The following is a 19,971-nucleotide window of genomic DNA, read 5'->3' as shown; positions in this document are numbered from 1 at the left end:
ACAAAGGAACCGGAAATCTGTTTTGTGATGACAAAGTGATGATACATAATTTATTTATTTAATTTACAAGTTACTGAATGGCAAGTGATTTAATTTTGCGCCAGTTGGAATAACAAAGAAGCTGACGGCCCATCTAATACAAAGTGGTAACTGTTGACTAATAGATATAAACAGCAACATAGATATTGCATTACATAACCCTTATGGACTGCCGTTACTAGAAGACGTGGATAATATGGATACCGATCCGATATCTATATATTGGTTTCCTCTGGACATTGATGAAGGAAAAAATGTCATCACCTATTTCGATATCGGCCCATACCTATTTTCGAATATACTAAAAGTCTGTTATTTTATTTTTTATATATATATTTTTTTATAATATTACATCTGGAATCAACAGCTTATATCTAGAATAATTAAAAATATTATCTTTACGCCATATATTAGCCAATTACAGATTCCCAATTTGTATACCAGACAATATAATGCTTATTTTTGGAGGGTAGGTTAAATTAAATAGAATTATTATCCATTATTATTTTTTGAATAACAGCTTTTTAATGTATTTTTAATGGAACAGTTTATAGATATTTTAACTAAAATATATACTTATTGCTATATATATTATCCTATACTAATCCCATACTAAAATATTTTTAATGGTCAAAAATGGAATGGTGTTCTTATATTCCTAAATAATGTTTTTTGGGTTGATGGTCAATAAAAACCAAATCTTTTTGAAATGGATAAAATTCTTATATTGATAATTCCTAAATAATCTACAATAGTGCTAACTCGTAAATAACACAGTATTTTTTGTATTGTCAACAGTAAACCTGTCCGTGGCAGATGCAATGGTGTCAACCCTGAATGTAACCTTCAATTTCACGTACATGCTGTATTCGGATTGGCCATTCGGACATTTCTACTGCAAGTTTTGCCAGTTTATAGCAGTGCTCAGCATATCGGCATCGGTGTTCACCCTAATGGCTATAAGTATAGATAGGTAAGTTTAAAATTTTATATTATTTTTTAATTATTAAGGTTCCATATTTAAAAGAATAAATCAAAAAAATAAATAGTAATTAAGGTGAATTACAAATGAATATTATACTTTAAGATTCCATATTTAAAACAATTAAAAAATTATTAATGTTCAACTTAATTCCAAGCATTTATCTGCATTTGATATACAGATATTCTTTTTCCTGTTTACTAAGCTACTTCAACGGGATCTTGATAATTTGCAGGTACAGATATAAAAAAGAACCTACTCGAATATGTCACGAGAGGCATTAATATCTAACACTGCTATACCAACCTTATTGTTATATTTCTTTGTTGCTTTATCACTATGAAAAAAATATTATAAATTTACATAGACTATAGAAACTAGATTATGCTCACATAAAGAAAAAAAAAACTATATTTAAGTACAAACCAAAAAACATTCTCATTTGATGTTTTAAATAAACATCACCAAAACAACGATATAAGACAGCAAATTTTTTAATTAATCCTTGCTCCGCCGCTTCTCTGAAATAATAATATGACTTCCTGAGTTTGTGAAAACTTCCGATCTTGATTGTGCATAAAATATACTGGGGTCACATTGCGCCTACCCCTATCTTTATTTTTCAAGCATGAATCGGTTTTTATCTGCCTATATATATTTTCTTTGGCATATTTATACTCTCAAATGCGTTTGGCGACAAAACTGTGCTTTTTTTAATGCCGAATTTAAAATTGCTTCTCATGTTAAATAATAATAATCATTACAAATAGCTTTTTTTTGTTTGAAAAATGGTATAAAAGATGGTATATAATATTTAAATATTGTTCACATTTTTCACCATAATATGGCGTACAAAATTTATTTAATTGTGCTACTATACTATGCTAATACTATTTTACTTATATCGTCATATTATATAAATGTAAAATTATATAAATTGGCATAATGTTTTAATTATTAAACCGGATTTACTTGCATACCTATATTTTTGTTAAAAATTACAAATTTCGTGACCATCCGGAACCATTATTCATGAGCGGCCGTTTTTCACGATTACCATTTTCCATCAGGTGGGTCGTCAGCTTATTTGCATTTCCAAATCGTATAATTAGTCTTTAAATTTTAATAATTTTGACAATTTTTCCAATCCAATCTAATTATTAATTATTTTCGACGTAATTAAATAGATTTCATAATCAGTTACCATCGTTTGGCTGTGAAATCAATGTGTCGTGCCAATATAGAAAAAAAACAAAAAAATAAATATTTAATTATTCATTTATTACAACAATGCCATTATTACTCTTGCCTAATACATTTTTTTCGATTTTTATTATATGATCAATATAGGAGGTGCGAAACATAAACATTTATATTTTTCGATTAACCCTCTGGTAATAGAAAACACCGAAAACTAAGCAACGTAATTAGATATCATGACAGGAGGCTTGCCGCCTGCCATATTGGATTCTAATATGCTCAACGAAATGTGAACATATCGAGAGTTATAATTGCCAAAACGGTAGCAGTCAGCAAATGACTCTAAATACCCCATTAAAGACTTGTCGTGAGCATTTCTTTTTATCTATGTACCAGTATATATAAAGAGTATAAACCCAAATAAAAAATATAAATGCAAGTAATAAAAAATAAAAACAAAAAAAAAGTATTAATAATCTTATTGTATAATAATATGTATATATATATGTGTATATGTATGTATGTGTATGTGTATGTATGTGTGTATATATGTATATATATTTATATTGTAAATTTTTAATGAAAAGTTTCAAAAAAGAATATCAGTGTTTTGCTCTTTTAAGGGCAAAGCAATAAACTGAGCTGTGACCATTTTGTGTTACTATGGCACACGCATGAAGGAATGTTAACAAAGGAGATTGTTTGATTATGTATTTTGTTTTTGTATTTTTGTTTTTTTTATTTTTATTCTTTTGTCTCTTTTGCTGTGTATTACGTGTATGTTTTTTTTTTTTTTTTATTTTAATTTGTGTGCTGTAAGTAATGCAAATAAATTGTCTATCTATCTATCTATCTATCTATTAAGGACGATTATGGAAAAGAGAGATTTAAAAAATCAACGTCCCGAGTACTCATGAAGAAGAAGCCGTTCATTAATATTAATAAAAAATATTAAACTTCAAATGAATAATGAATCTGTACCTTTTAATTGGCTCTTTGGTGAAGTATTTCTTTGTTTCTGACTTTAGAAAACAAAAGTCGACTGCTTGGGTACCTATACCCCATTCGTATTTCTGCCGTGAAGCAGCTGCACTAACATGATTATGTTTCGGTTTGTAAGATAGAATATAACAATGAAATTATAAGGTACAGTGGCATAACATCTTAGTCCGGGGGGAAAGGATTATTAGTATTGTGGAGTACTAGTTCCATTGCTAGCAGTATACCTTGTCAGGTCAACCTCCATGTGTTTCCCCTTGGAAACCATTGTGCTGAATTCCAGGCGCATTCATTACGATGGGCTAACTGACTCGATCTGCCTTTTCATTCTCAGAGTATTATGCCTCACTGGTGTCCCGCCAGCTTATACCATTAGCGCAAGCAGGGTTTCTATTTCATTATCATTCAATAAAAAAATCTTAGTCACAGAAATAGCAACGCATGAGGGGTACCATGGGTATATATAGTATATTCTGTAACCTCCATGATGCAATTCATGTATAAAGGGTAACGGTTACCACTTTGCATCAGATATATAATATATATTCTTTATTATCTTTATTATCATCCATTAAAAAAATATTCCCATATCCATCATGTGTACATATGGAAATATATAAATGGAAATCCGAACATAATTGTACATATTTTATATTAAACCAATCTGAATATTAAGCTGGTACTGAGCTAATAGGTCGGTACGTCTTCATTCGACACAATACGATCTTTTTTCAGCATTACAAAAACATTACAGGATATTTTTTCTTTCTTTTCTCCCCAAAGCTAATTTGAGAGAAATTGATTTAGCAATAAAACCTTTGTACTTTGTTACTGTTATATATATTTTGTATTATTGTTTAAACTGGTGCGATATTAAATACATAAATAATTTTGTTTCTAATATAAGTATCTATATTCTAATATAAGTAGTGACTTATTTATATTCATTCTTCTTATCCATTAATATTACATCTACATAAATATTTTACTCCATTTGGGTAGTACTAGTGATGTTCCGAGTTAAACGAATTCGAGTACTAACTCGAATACAGGTTTCGAGTTCTTACGGTACTCGAATATTAGTCACGTGTTTAACGTAGGTTTATATTTTGTTTTTCATCATTTCGTTCCTTAATTATTAAACGAGAATACATTTAATATCTTATGTCTCTATACATATATAACGAGGGGGGAGGGATTGTTAGTAAAGGGGAGATTAGTCCCTATTGCTATCAAAATACCCCATCAGGTCGACCTCCACGCGGTTCCCCCTGGAAACCATCGTGACTAATTTATCATTGAATTCGTCAAGATGGGCCAACTGACCTGACTTTTCATCCACACCTATCACATACTAAAACATATATAACGAGAAATTGACGAACTCACTGTGTTTTGCAGTGTACATAACGGTATGTATATGGACATTGAGTAAAAATGAACATAAATTTTAAAAATAATATTTAATATGTTCTTGAAAAATACGTTTCAAAAACCAATATAAATATTACTCGAGTCTACTCGAACACCCAAACAAATACTCGAGTACTCGTCCGAATCCTTAAACTCGAGTCAGGCTCGATTCTTTTTTAACGAGAACTAAAATACTTTAGGGCAAAAAACCCTTCCAATGGGCTTCTCTGTCATAAAATAAAATTATTCGCCAATATTCGTGTTTATTGCTTCAGCCATTCTGGCTTCGCACTAATGAATATGACTATATCACTCGTATATATATATTAGTAGTTTTATTTAGGGAAAGATTATCTAAATAACAAATTAGGGCATCGTAATCCAACACATACGTTCATATAAACCTATATATAAACTGAGAAACATAAATAAACATAGATGTATACATTTACTTTTATGTATATAGGTAGGTACTCAATTTATGTTTTTATTTACACTGGCGCATTGCATCGTATACTCCTGTATTTACACAACAGTTCTGGGTTCAATGGCGTAACAATAGGGTGGCAGAGCTAGCAAAATGCCACGGGCCCCCGACCCAATAGGGCCCCGGCTCAATTTTTTTTTGCCATGGCGGTGTAGTGCATCTGGCATGTTTGCAGAGAACAGGGTTAATGATTTTTTTTGCTATTTTACGCAAATGTAAGGCAAAATTTCATGAAAGATTAATGACAATAAGTAATCATATTGTAAAGACTGTATTCCTCACTGCATACCTGACGACAAAAGATTTTATAATGAAATAATTGAAATTAGTATTTTGTTATTAATGTGTATTTAAATAATATTAGTTTGTATAATTAATAATGTAAAAATTGTATTTAATTAATTAAAAGGAAATTTTAATCATAATAACTGTAAACTATGGGTATATACCTGAAAATAAATGATTATTATTTTTTACAAAAATTCTTATCTCCCCTCTTAAGGAGAGGAGATGGTAACTCACCCCCGGTAGAAGCACAGTCGGCCGGGGTTCAGGGCCCCAGGAAGAGAAACCGGCGTACAATGCGAGCAGTATCTAAGAGCACTGCTTTCTGCATCTTTCCCGGGAGTGAGCCGCCTCAGAATCCCAACCGTCTGCGATGTTGTTCCAGACTAGTTGGGATAAGACCGTTCACCGACAAAACGATTGAAATGATTTCGGTGGACATCACCCCACATTTCGGTCACCTCGTGAGTCAGGTCGAGATATTTTCTCTTTTTCTCGATTTCGGCATTCACGAGGTTCTCGTTATTATTATTATTATAAATAAAAGAAGCAACCAGTATTTACAAAAACTACGATGCTGTGAATGAGGTTTTTACCTATATAAAATGATTATGTATTTTGTAGCCTTGGGCATTGTTAATGCAAACAAATGAAATTAAATAAACCTCATTTATTCGAACGTCATCCATGCGAAGGAATGCGCCTACAATTACGGCACGGTTGTCATCACAATGAATAAACAACAATATTTAATGGATTCAACCTGCTCAATTAACATCAACCGAAACCCAATCAAAATATACGCCTGTAGCGAAATATTAAAATATTTTATGTCACCTTACCAATATTGTAAATGTGAAAGTTTGTATAGATTTTTGGATTTTTTTTTTATACAACTTAGAATGGCAAACAAGCTGACGGTCCACCTGATGGACAATAGTAACCGTCGCCTATAGACATGAGCAGTACCATGGACATAATAGAGTATACTGTTTCGCCCATGATACCCCCCATGCGTTGCCATTCCTGAGGACTCAGATGTTATTCCTCTGTACCCAGTAAATTCACGCTATATCCCACCCTTCAAACCGAAACACAGCCATGCAAATTCTTCACGGTTGAAACACGAATGGGACAGAGTACCCAAGCAATCGACTTTTGTACAAAATCTGCCTCTGTTGCATTTTGGATGTGTATTACTCAATCAAACGGCTTAAACGGTTGCACAGATTTGAGTGAAATTTGGTACACGAGTAGGTTGTATCCTAACTTAATATATACTTTAAATACTAACTAGTTGTATCCAGCAGTTTTTCCTGCGTGTTTTGTTAATAATGTTATAAATGGGCTTCACTATATACTATGAAATTTAGTATACAAGTAGTATACAATGTGAAAAAGATTATAGGCTACTTTTTTATCTTAGTGAATATATTCCAGTTGCATGAACGAAGTCGCCAGTAAAAGCAAGTACTTTACACATATACTGACTAACCATGTCCCGCGGTGTTGGCTATGTGAATCATTATATAATTTATATGTTAAGTTACGATATAACCTATTCATATACTAAATTTCATTCAAACTTGTACAGTAGTTTTTTCATGAAAGAGAAACAAACATTTATCCGTACATTGTCACAATTTTTTGTATTTATAATAGTAGTACAACTTACGTTAAGTTAAGTAGTACAGCTAGTTTTCAATATTTATACTTAATTTTAATTGCATTAATCCCCATTCTTAAAGTAATATTTGTATGAATGAAACAAAACTGTTCACTGTAATTCCCTAGCTAATGTAATTTTATTTTTGGCTCCAACGACACCTCATCTCGCCAAGATAATGTAATAAATAAAATATGTATGCATTTCATATATTATAATTCAGAATTCCGTACCGAGAAGTTTACCAGAGGGAGACTTTGTGCAAAAGTCACCTATTTGATTACCTCTGTCCCATTCGTGTTTCTACCGTGAAACAGTTGTGTTTACATGGCTGTGTTTCAGTTTGAAGGGTAGGATATGGCAATGAATTTACAGGGTACAGAGGTATAACACCTGAGTCATCAGGAATGGCAACGCATGGGAAGTATCATAGGCGAAACAGTATACTCTGTTGTGTCCATGGTACTGCTCATGTCTGTAGGCGACGGTTACCACTTTTCATCAGGTTGATCCTTAACTTGATATTTTTTTTATTACTGTACCTTTAAAGTGTTTCTAATATAAATCGCAATGTTTATGACCCATAAACCGTAAACAAATATCCAACATCTAGATATTTTTACTAACATTTTTATTAACTTTTTATTATTTTATTTTTTTAATCAGTAATATTAAAAAAGTGAAAGTTTGTTACTCAAGTACGGTTCTAACTGAAATAGTAAAGAGATTTGAAACACAAATAAACTCATAAAATAATTTTTATTTTAAATTACACATGCAAAGCAACAGTTTACACTACAATGAGTTGCATTTAATATAAAGTAAATACATATAATGATATATATAAATAATTAAGAAAATAAGAAATTTCCTTAATGGTTCCGGCGTAGAATAGGCCATCCCTCCCTTTCCTGTGGGTGTTATAAATTAATTAATTGAGTTCCCAATTGTTGAGAAATGGGCAGTAGCGCCCTTCTTAAAACATCTCCAAAGCCTAACTTCCACAGGTTAATTCATCCACTGGTAAAACAAGTTATGATGGTGATGATAATGAAGAAAATAAGAAAGGAAAATAATACCACAGCGTAAGCTATGAGACGCAATAAACTGCAAAATTAATTAATCGTTCATATTTGATGCTTAACTGAATATTATAAAAGATATGCCTACGTAATATCTCTCAAAACACTCTCTCTCTCAATTTATATTTAAATTAAACCACGCTGACTTAATGAACAGTATTACCATCACCGTAAACGTATTCCGTTTTGGAATTTCATACGGAACCCAAATAACGCCTTGTAATCGATTATTCTTCTATGCATTGAAATATCAACAAATTTGATCGTCTTTTGTAAATAAACATGTGATCAAAAAGAAATTGAGACGGTCTGATATGAAGTGACAGAACTTATATAGATATTCCCGTTCGATATAATATGAGAACTGATATACATGATTCGTATTTTAATGTATCATATTTTTATATAATAAACATACTCTATCCATATTAGATTTGATTTTCAGGGTTCTGTACTGTGATAGAAAAAAACGGAAATCTTGTAGGATCACTCGCATCACTATCCTTCCATCTGTCACAGCCAATATGCTGCGAAACTTGTAGACCGATTGAGTTGCAATTTAGTACACATATATATTTCTTAATTAATTCAATCTGGAGATTTTATGCTAATTATTTATTTATTTATTCATTAGTACAAATATGTGTACATGGCGGACTTAATGCTAAAAGCATTCCCTCCCAGTCAACCATAGGGAAGTATCAGAATACTCGAATGCGGTACTACTAATTATTGATATACATACATACTAAAATTACATATATAAACGAATAAATATATATAAATAACAAATATACTTACACATATATGACATATACTGTATTATACACGAAATTGAGAATAATATGAAGTACTTACTGCTCGGATAAAAATAAAAAGTGGGCGTGAACGCTTTTTTTGAAAGGCGGTTTAGTCGGTAGTCTCTTAATGGCATCAGGAAGCGCGTTCCAGAGTCGTGAAGAATGTAGGAGAAAAGAGTTTGAAGCGTAACCAGTACGGTGAGAGGGGAAAGATAACGGATATCTCTATTAATAAGACATTTCGTATAATAAAAGAATATATAGTATAACTATAAGTACTTAGGTGTATATATATATATATATATATATATATATATATATATATATATATATATATATATATATATATATATATATATATATATTATATATGAAGATGCGTATTTGTTTTTTTTTTTAACACAAGTAGTTTTAGTTTGAGTAGTATTAGATAAGCTGCCGCCTCTTTCTTTTCTCCTGTACCCAAAAGTTGTCTGGTAGAGATTGGTTTAGCGATAAGATCGCCTTTTGTACTTCCTATGTGTAATATACATATATATTTTTTTGTATTATTCTTTAAGTGGTGCAATAAAGAGTAAATAAATAGAAGAAAAAACGAAAGTGGTTAAGTACTTACAATCAATAACTAACGCTAATACACTCATTGATTACTATTCATATTCATTCAGCTTTATTCATTTATAATAAAAGAAAAATGTTTTTTTTTTTAATGTGTGATAATGGAATGGTACCCCGTCTGCGCTATCGGTATACGCTGGCGAGGCACCAGTGACGGATGATAGGTGACAATGAAAAAGCGGGTCAGTTAGCCAATCGTGACGAATTCCACTAGAATTAATCACGATAGTTTTCAAGGGGAACCGCGTGGAGGTTGACCTGATAAGGTGTATTGCTAGTTATAGGGAAATCAGACCCCATTACTAACAATCCCTTTCCCCCCAAGAAAAATGGTTAACTGGTAGAGAATGCCATATAACATTAAGCTCGCCATTTACACAAAGTTTTATTGTACAATAAAGAATAAATAAATAAATAAAGTCTCCTAATATACAGAATATGGTCTGTGTACCAAATTTCATTAATTATTCAGTCATTTAAGCATAATTGAGTAGCAACGTCAAAACATGTTTATAATCTTTTGCATTTATTATGTTAGTAGGATATATGTATGTGCAAAAATAGATCTTATTTCATTCAAACATTTTTTTTTTTATTTTTTACTATTAAAAAAATATAAAATATATTGATACAAAAGAAATTGGCCAATAAATTTTTAAAATATAGTATTCAATAAGTAAGCATAAAATTAATGCTTAGTCCTCTGAAATGGTAAAAAAATGGCAAAACGAAAGGACCTACTATAAAATATTTTCCGAAATTTCGGAGCCGAACGAAACATACATTTGATGGTAAAATTACATAACATATATCGTTTAAAATATTAAAAATATTAATATACTGTTCCTTTGGATTTTAATGGTAGGATTTATGATGAACAAAACGTTAAGCTTCATTTACTGGGCCGATCTTGATATCAACGAAAACACAAAATTGAGACCGAAAAATCGAGAATTCATTTCATGGTACATCCCTGGGAGTAAAGCATTATTTGATATTCATAACTGCAGGCTACAGGTAATTTTCCATATAAACTGTCAGCTAGTTTTCCATTCCAAGTTGCATAGAAAAAAAACTTTTAAGTACCTAATAAAACCGCTATCGTGTGTGTGCTGCCGTAAGATGAATTGATCATAACTCTGTTTATAGCTTTGGCCGAGAGAGCAAAACACTGATATTCCGCTATAATGAAAAGGTAACTGCTAAATTTTCACATAAAAAATAAAAGGCTTTTTAATGTTGGCAACGTGCGTGTAACATCCCAGGTGTTACACGCGTCCATAATATATGATAATCGTTTACTATTAGAGGAACCGTATGTTTAATTAACACCATCATTATATAAAAACAGTATTTCGAAATTAGTATTACTTTTAGCAGAGGAAAACTTTGTACAAAAGTCGATTGCTGGGGTACCTCTGTCCCATTCGTGTTTCAACCGTGAAGCAGTTGTGTTTGCATGGCTGTGTTTCGGTTTAAAGGGTGGGATATGGCGTGAATTTACTGGGTACAGAGAAATAACACCCGAGTCCTCAGGAATGGCAACGCATGGGGGTATCGTGGGCGAAACAGTATACTCTGTTATGTCCACGGTACTGCTCATGTCTATAGGCGACGGTTACCACTTTCCATCAGGTGGGCCGTCAGCTTGTTTGCCATTCTAGGTTGTATAAAAAAAAATACTTATAATTAATAGAATTTTTACTTTTTTAATAAATGAATTAATGGGTATACTTTATGTCTATGTAAGTACATATGTAACGGGAAAATTAATAAATTCGTTGTATTTTTTTCGTTTCCGACAATTGTATCGACTACAACTGGAAGTCTTCCTTAGGGAGCGTTTAGCACTTTGCCTCACAGCATCTTGTCTCGCACAGGGCGAAACAATTGTCGGAAACGACAAAAACACAGTGAGTCCAATAATTTCCCGTAACATATGTATATAAACATTGATTAAAAAATGAACATAAGTTTTAAAAATAATTGAGTACACTTTATTTACATTATGCAATACATCTATCCCCCGATTTACACGGTAGATACGTTCCTGACAAAAACGTGTAAATCGAAAAGCTTGCAGAAAATGCATAATTTTGCTATTTAACAGTTGTGATTTTTTTCAATATTTTTACGTGTACACAGAAATAAAAATAAAATGCATTGACAGGTTAAAATATGTAATATATTACGGAAACACTGTTTTTTTTATTTAATTACAATACATTAAACGATCCAAAGCGATCCAAAATTTCGATTTTAGCATTTAGTAGAGTGCGATAAAAACAAAAAAAACTTATTTGGAAAACCGTGTAAATGCGAAAACGTGTAAAACAAGTACCGTGTAAATCGGGGGATAGGTGTATAGGGAATAAGCAAGACAATAAATGTAACGATACAATTGTATAAGTACAATAAGGCGGTCTTATTACTGAAAGCAGTCTTTTGAAAACAACCTTAGGGTAACGGACTAATTGTTGTACAAGTAGGAATGATATTATTATATAATTAAGAAAGTTTGAAATAACGGCTTAATGTTTATTAATATAATATTTACTTAAATGTTATATTGACTACTATTGACGATACAAATTAAAACATATATAAGCCTAGGACTGTATTGTTATTATAAATGCACAGAATAAAAGAATAAAAAAAAATTTACAAACCATCATTGTTTCAACCATATTTTAGGACTACCACTAAATGAATGTTTATTACTCTGTCACCCAAAAACTATTGAACGGATTTGAATGAAATTTGACACACTGATAGGTTATATTCAAACTTTATTATAGAGTGCTTTATATACTGATTAGTGTGAACGAAGCGGTAGGATACTGTTAGTAAATAATCAATAAATAATTACTTCGGCATGAGTAAGGAAGTGCGTGGAGTTAAGGGGAAAATGAGAGACAAGATGTCATAGAATGAATGCGGAACAAGCTCACGTGCGTCAATTTGTGCTTGTCATTCGCACCCCGTCACGTCACGTCACGTCACGTCAACGTGATTATTGCGGTTCCGTACAATCCAATGGATGATATGTGTTTCAAAATAAATAATAATAAATATCACTAAATGTAACAACTCCATCCAACCTAAAAATTAGTAGAATTTATACTATCGGTATTAGACAACTGATATACTTACATACATACAAATATTTAATTAATTTTCCAATTTATTTTGTTAAATCAATACACCACTATTTACTCTTTCTACTTACCGTAACCGTTGACTGGTAGAGAATTCAATCAGGCATTAAGTCCACCCTGTAGACATGTTTTAAAGTGTGCAAAAGAATAAATAAATAAATAAATAAAATAAATACATGATTTTGTAAATTCATACATATTATATGTCAACATAGTTGGTCCAGAAGTGTTCCTTATGGCAGTCTATGAGGGAGGCCTATGTTCAGCAGTGGGCAGGTAACGGCTGATATGATAATGAAAATAACTATAAAAAAAGTCATACTGATTGACACAAATGCGATGATTATTATGTGGGGATCGAACTCGCGACCATTGGAACGTGAGGCGGTAAGTTAAACCGCTAGACCACTAAGGTAATATATTTATTGTCATATTTTAGTTTTTTCAAATTCACGCAAATTTTTTTATAATACTTAGAATTGCAAACAAGCTGTAAGAACATCTGATGGGAAATGGTAACCGTCGCTAGTAGACATAAAAAGGTTTATGAACATCATAGAATACACATAGATAGTGGCTGAAATGATGATGATGGCTATGTCTAAAATTATATTGTTAAAACATTAAAAAGCCCGTGCATTGAAGTATGTAGGCGATGCACTACGATTTTAATTTATTTTTATTATTATTTTTTTAAAATAATAATAATATAAATAAAAATTAAATACTGAGGGTACGCACTAAACTTAAAAAAATTAGAATTACCTTTTTCTTGGTTTAGTGCGTGCTCTGTCAGTGCATAGGCAGTATCTAAAAATCGGTTTCTTATTTCCCATCCTTTATAGAGTATTATAGCGAGATGGAAATACATATATGAGAAAAATAATGGATATAAAATAAATGCGATCCAAATGCGAGCGTTGCGCGAAATTTGCGGAGTAAGACTGGCAAACCGCATCCGTAATGCAGTAGCGCAAAAATGAGTTCATTTAAAGAAATGTCGATGTAAAAATAAAAAAAGGCTTAAATTTTTTACTGAAGTAGGTGTTGTTTTGCAAAATTCCATATCACTGGCTATTTGATTAGGATTATCTTGTTTAAATCTGCTACCATTAGTATGCGTGCGACTGATAACACTCGAAGATTGATATACATAGACGCCTATAGACATGAGCAGTACCAATATTGGGGGGTTTACCGATAGTTGCTATGATTAGTAGAAAGATTGGCAACCGCAATTAGACTTTGGTGATGTTTTAAGAGAAACGCTGCTGCCCATCCCTTTACTATTAAGTTCCCTTAGTCGCCTCTTACGACACCCACTAGAAAGGAAGGAGTGGCCCATTTTATACCGGGCCCACATGGCAATTCGAGACAAAATCCAAGGAATACTATTATACGTTAATAAAATCGTCTGCACTCAGTATTTATACTTTTTTTTCTTGTAATTGTTTATATTCATAATAAGCTTACTATTGTAATTTTATGGAGGATACAATAAAAAGTATCTACCTGTCTATTCATACTAAACACAGTATTACCACAATATAAAAAAAATTCATTGTATTAAATATTCTTCTAATATTAAAATGCGTTATAAATAATTAGCTCGGATTCTTTGATTAAAAATCAAAGAATTAAGGATATTATTGGTTCCATAATCCGTAATCAGTAATACAATATAGGCTCGGAGATCTCTGGAATTCTCAGAAGTGGAATCTTATTCTATACGTAAGTACTTATTCATCTTATAAATCACGAAGAATTTTTCCAATCATTTTTTCCCGTGATTGAGTCGAAATTAAACCCTTAAAATATTTAGGCATTTCCTCTTCACGGTTGATTGCGTTCATAAACCTCACTGTCCCTGTGTTCAGTCAGAATCGTGTGATTACCCTCATTTGGGGTAGTAAATCGTTTTTTGGAGATTTTGAGCTTTTTTAAATTTTGAAAAGTTTTAAAATTGTTTAAATCCCCTGGCAAATAAATGATAAATATTTTTCAAAATTTTTTGCAATATTTATATATTATTAATAGCTAAAACTGTTTCAAATTTCCAATCGATTTTAGTAGTTGTTAAAACGTAATGCTGTGACAGAAGGACCGACAAAGTCGCACCATTTTTAATTGAAAATCTAAAAAAGGTAATTATATAATAATTTATTTATACAGAAAAATGTTTAGTACAAAAAACGTTATTAATGCTATAAAGCATTCTCTTTCAGTCAACATTTGGAGAAACAGAAATGTAATAATTTAGTAAAATATATAGAACACCGTTGTGGATAAATAGTAACAGACTTAACTATATTGACTAACAAATTATATAATATATACAATGAAGAACTATTATATATAATGATATATAATATTATATATGATCATATAAATATATTTAGAATAATACGTAATACAAATAATATCGTCACATCATCATTTACTTACCACGTTGTATTAATTAATTAAATACGAGCGAAATGTGAGCCTGGCGAGTGCTACGTTCGCCACAATGACAAATGTGTCGACATTTGACTTGAAATGACTCTAACTAGATATACTATTAGAGATTAAAGTCATTCACTTACATTTATTTATTTATATTCATTTTTGATGTTTATACTATTTTTACCCGACTACCAAAGAAATAAAAAAATGTTTTATGCAACTTGGCAAACAAGCTTTTGAGCAGTCGCTCACCTGATGGAAAGTGGTAACCGTCGCCTATAGACATAACAGAGAATCCTGTTTCGCCCATGATACCACCCATGCGTTGCCATTCCTGAAGACTCGCGTGGTATTCCTCTGTACCCTATAAATTCACTGCCATATCCCATCCTTCAAACTGAAACACAGTCATTCAAACACAACTGCTTCACGGTAGAAACACGAATGGGACAGAGGTGCCCAAGCAGACGACTTTTGTACAAAGGATAATGTTATTTGGATGTAAATACATATATTTTATGTACGCCCTGATTGTTAATGCAACAAATGACCATAATGGCTTGATGTATTTTTATAAATATAACATCGTTAGGTTAATCTTAAATATAAGGTTACTACAGGCTACATGACAAATTATTAACCCGTTAAAATAAGTGATTTAGCTTCATATATTTTTTTAACACGAAAATGGATTTTAACCCCGCCTACGTTATTAATATACGAATGGGCGGTACCTGTGAGGGATGACAGATGAGCATAAAGTCAAATCAACTGACCCACCGTGACAAATTTAACAGGATTTAACCACAATGTTTTCCAAGATAAATGATGTAGAGGTCTGCAAGAACACGTAGAGGACTATGATAATTCTAGCAATAAGGCCGATAGGTATTATAAATGGGGTTTCTATTTATAACCTATAATATAATAAATTATTTCCCTTCAATTATTTTAGAGTCAAATTTTTCAAGACTATCTGTCATACGTGTATTTATTTTAGTATAGATATTGGAAGTTTGAGTTTTTTTTAATGGGTGATAATGGAATGACAACCCCGCCTTTCGGAATACGCTAACGGGGCAATGAGAGATAATAGATAAGAATTAGCCGATCACGACATATTTCATAAGACTTAATAACAATAATTCCAAGACAAACCGCGTGGAGCTCGACCGTAGAACGACCGTTGAATAAACAATCCCTTAGTAAGCGTTTTTATGTGTATTCACTAGTTTGGTATTTCATACTTCACATGGTAAAAACTATACTTAATTAGGTACTAACTGTAATATAAATTTGTTCTAGTGGTTCTTAACTTTTTTTTTTAATTGTATTCACTTATAACACCATCTCTCTTATAATTTAAGACTTTTCTCTTATCGATGCAACTAATTCATGTATCCTCTTCCAGCCAGCTCTATCGCAGGCCATATCTTTAACCTCCCTATTCGCCATGACACTCAGTGTTTCCTTTTTCTGTCCCATGTAGATCTATGTAGTTGTTATAGCATTATAAAGTAAAAATATTTTTTTAATAATAAATTTTGTAAATATTCATATAATGTTACTCAACCACACTTAAATAAGTTTAATGGATTGGATTCAATTTATTGATACATACGTTTTTGATGTACATATACTGTATGGGATGGAGAAGAATATAGGGTACTTTTTATCGTGGTCAGTAAATATATGACGGTCATGCAAACGAAGTCGCACGTAAAATACGAGTATATTAGTTTCATACATCACAATCTTCTGTCGTAGGTACGTGGCCATCATGAGCCCACTGCGGCCGCGCCTCGGCAAGCGGGCGACGTTGGGCATCGCCGCTGCAATCTGGGCTGGCAGCTCAGTAATCAGCAGCCCGAACCTTATATACTTCACCACAGAGACCACAATACTGCCTGATGGGAGCACCAGGTACGTAAACAAGTGTGAATTGGTATGCACAGAAATCTACTTAAGTTGCGTAGGCACTTCCGACGAAATGTGTCATAGATAGATTTCCAATTTGTGTATTTATTTTATTTACTCTTTACTGAGCATTAAAAATACAAGTACAAAAAAAATACAAAACCTTTTTATTTGGAAAAAACACAAAGTTAGAATCTTAAGATACTAGGCGAACCTGAATCGTGGGTATTCAGTATCGACAAAGATTAACACTTCCAAAATTACATATTGATCGGGTATTAATATAAACGCTTATATTATATAAATACAGTGTCTCCATAGAAATTCTTCGAGAAAAACAGATCAACTTTTTCATACTTAAGATGTATGGAAAACTTTTTTTCGTTTACCAATCACTTAAAACATTAAAACAAAACGAAGAAGCAATACGAAAAAGAGAACAAAGCATAAGCAAACACGAGGGGGGGAAAGAAGAAAACCTTACTACAATGCAACGACGTAGTAGGATAGATTATATCTTTCATTTACGGGGAAAACCAGGATAAACGCAGTAGTGGAAAGTTAATGACTTGCTTAGATAAGATATAATACCTAGTTAGGTATGTAGTAAACAGAGGGTCCAGATACATGCATGCTCGATCGGGTGGTAGTACAAAAAATACAATTAAAAGAAGATTAGCTCAGGCAAACGTGTTAACGAGAGATAAGCTATACCCTACTTCCTACTTATAATAAATGTGATTGTTTGCAAAAACGTTTGGATATTTGTTACTCAATAACACCATTACAATACATTAGCTTTTACCCACGTCTTCGTTCGCGTATCTGGGATATATTTATGACCATGTAGTATATTTAAATAAATATATATGTAGTTATAATATACATATGTTAATAGAAATTTAAATGAGTAACCATTAAGTTTCTTGTGGGCTCTTCTCAGCAGATCACAACATTTCAGACCCTGCAGTAGATTAAAAAAATTAAGATTTAAAAATACTTATAAACAAGTCTATTTAAATAAAGATGATTTGAATTTAAATTTGTTTGATTGATATGTATGTGTATGTATGTATATGTATATGTGTGTGTATGTGTATGTATATGTGTGTATATGCGTGTATGTGTGTGTATATATATATATATATATGTATGTATGTGTATGTGTGTATATATGTATATAATTTTCATATACTTTTAATTTGCAAAAGATGCTTTTTTAATTATACAGCACTTTCATATCTACTTGTACAACAATTAGTCCATTACCTTAAGGTTGTCTTGAAAAGATTGCTCCCAGCAATAAGACCGCCTTACTGTACTTATACAATTATATCGTTGTGTTTATAAATTGCCTTGCTTATTTCCTATATTGTATAATGCAAATAAAGTATGCTCATTCATTCATTAAATTTACTGATTATAAAAATAGCCTATATCGTATCTTGTCCCATATAGTACACGTATAGCAAATTTCATAGTGTAAGCATATACAATAAATAGAGTATTTTCTTGGCTTTCACACAAGCAAAGTTGCGTGTTACAGCTATCAGATCCAGAATCTTAAATCGCTTGGTAGCAAGTCAACGCGCCTATTGTGAACTTATTCAATTTAAACACACAAGATATTACTTTCAAACTTATAGTGTCATTAAAACTGCTAGAGAAATAGTCCTTTTCGTTTAAGTTCACCAAAAGTCATATACACCTACATAAAACACACTGCCGAAAGTCAACCTCGGTCGCTCTCACTTCATCTTTGTAATTTTCATTGTTTATAAGCGTTTCTGACTGTTAACTCAAATACAACAGATCCTAACTTTATTAGATAAACTACCAAGTCCAAACTCGTTAACGGTCAACCAATAACTATGCCCACGGAATGGAGTTCCAGCAAAATAAACAGTAAAATTAAAGTCAAACAAAATTTTAACGATTCCAATTATTGTATAGGTAAAGATTTACCCTTCTTACTCATGAAAACGTCTAACACTGAACAAACTTATTTTCGATATTAAAGTGAGGATATTTCTTATTTATATCTAATAGTCTATTTAGGTATCTATCTATATAAATCAGAAATAAGATAAGGTTAAATTTTTAGCATGAAATTGATAAAACGAAAAACTTTTAATAAACTTGTAATGTCTTAGCTATAAAAAAAAACTGAATACTGACATTGGTAAGCACATAACATGAGAACAGTTGAATCGATTTAGCAGTTGTTAATATCCGAAATATTATAATTAATAAATGAAACAAAAATTCATATAGAAGGGCAATGTTAATCAGGTCAACTGTTTGATTTTTTAATGAAAAGTACACATTAGGAAACCACTGTAATCGAATAGTATTGTTTTCTATAATATGAATTGTGTAATTTTATTTTATGTTTATATCTATTAGATTATTGTAATTTTTTTTTATACAACTTAGAATGGCAGACAAGCTGACGGTCCACCTGATGGAAAGTGGTAACCGTCGCCTATAGATGTGAGCAGTACCATGGACATAACAAAGTATACTGTTTCACCCATGCATTGCCATTCCTGAGGACTCAGGTGTTATTCCTCTGTACCCTGTAAATTCACGTCATATCCCATCCTTCAAACCGAAACACAGCCATGCAAACACAACTGCTTCACGGTAGAAACACGAATGGAACAGAGGTACCCAAGCAATCGATTTTTGTACTTTAAAAAATACAATTTCTATATATTGTATTTGAAACTTATCAGAATATGTCGACGTATACACGAATATAATGTAAAATTAATTTAATATCTATTTGTATGAGAATGGAATCAAAAGGCTATCTTAGTTGAACGTCTAAAATCTATAAAGTACATAAAAATGAGAATATAATAATAATCTTTAATA

General features: G+C 31.6%; 1 protein-coding gene across 3 annotated transcripts in view; it reads left to right on the top strand.

Annotated features, from left to right (window-relative positions):
• Positions 1-19,971, top strand: part of LOC113515469 (tachykinin-like peptides receptor 99D) — a 195,770-nt gene that overhangs the window by 157,598 nt on the left and 18,201 nt on the right. For all 3 annotated transcript variants that reach the window (XM_031911155.2, XM_031911158.2, XM_026899695.3), the window contains exons 4-5: positions 838-1,012; positions 16,942-17,097. In XM_031911155.2, coding sequence (XP_031767015.1) covers positions 838-1,012; positions 16,942-17,097 — 331 coding nt within the window. The remainder of the gene's footprint in view (positions 1-837; positions 1,013-16,941; positions 17,098-19,971) is intronic.

The sequence above is a fragment of the Galleria mellonella genome, unplaced genomic scaffold (genome assembly GCF_026898425.1).
Source record: "Galleria mellonella isolate WM207_F2 unplaced genomic scaffold, CSIRO_AGI_GalMel_v1 utg173, whole genome shotgun sequence".
In the NCBI taxonomy this organism is placed as follows: Eukaryota; Metazoa; Arthropoda; class Insecta; order Lepidoptera; family Pyralidae; genus Galleria; species Galleria mellonella.
This window is presented reverse-complemented; position numbering and strand designations above follow the sequence as displayed.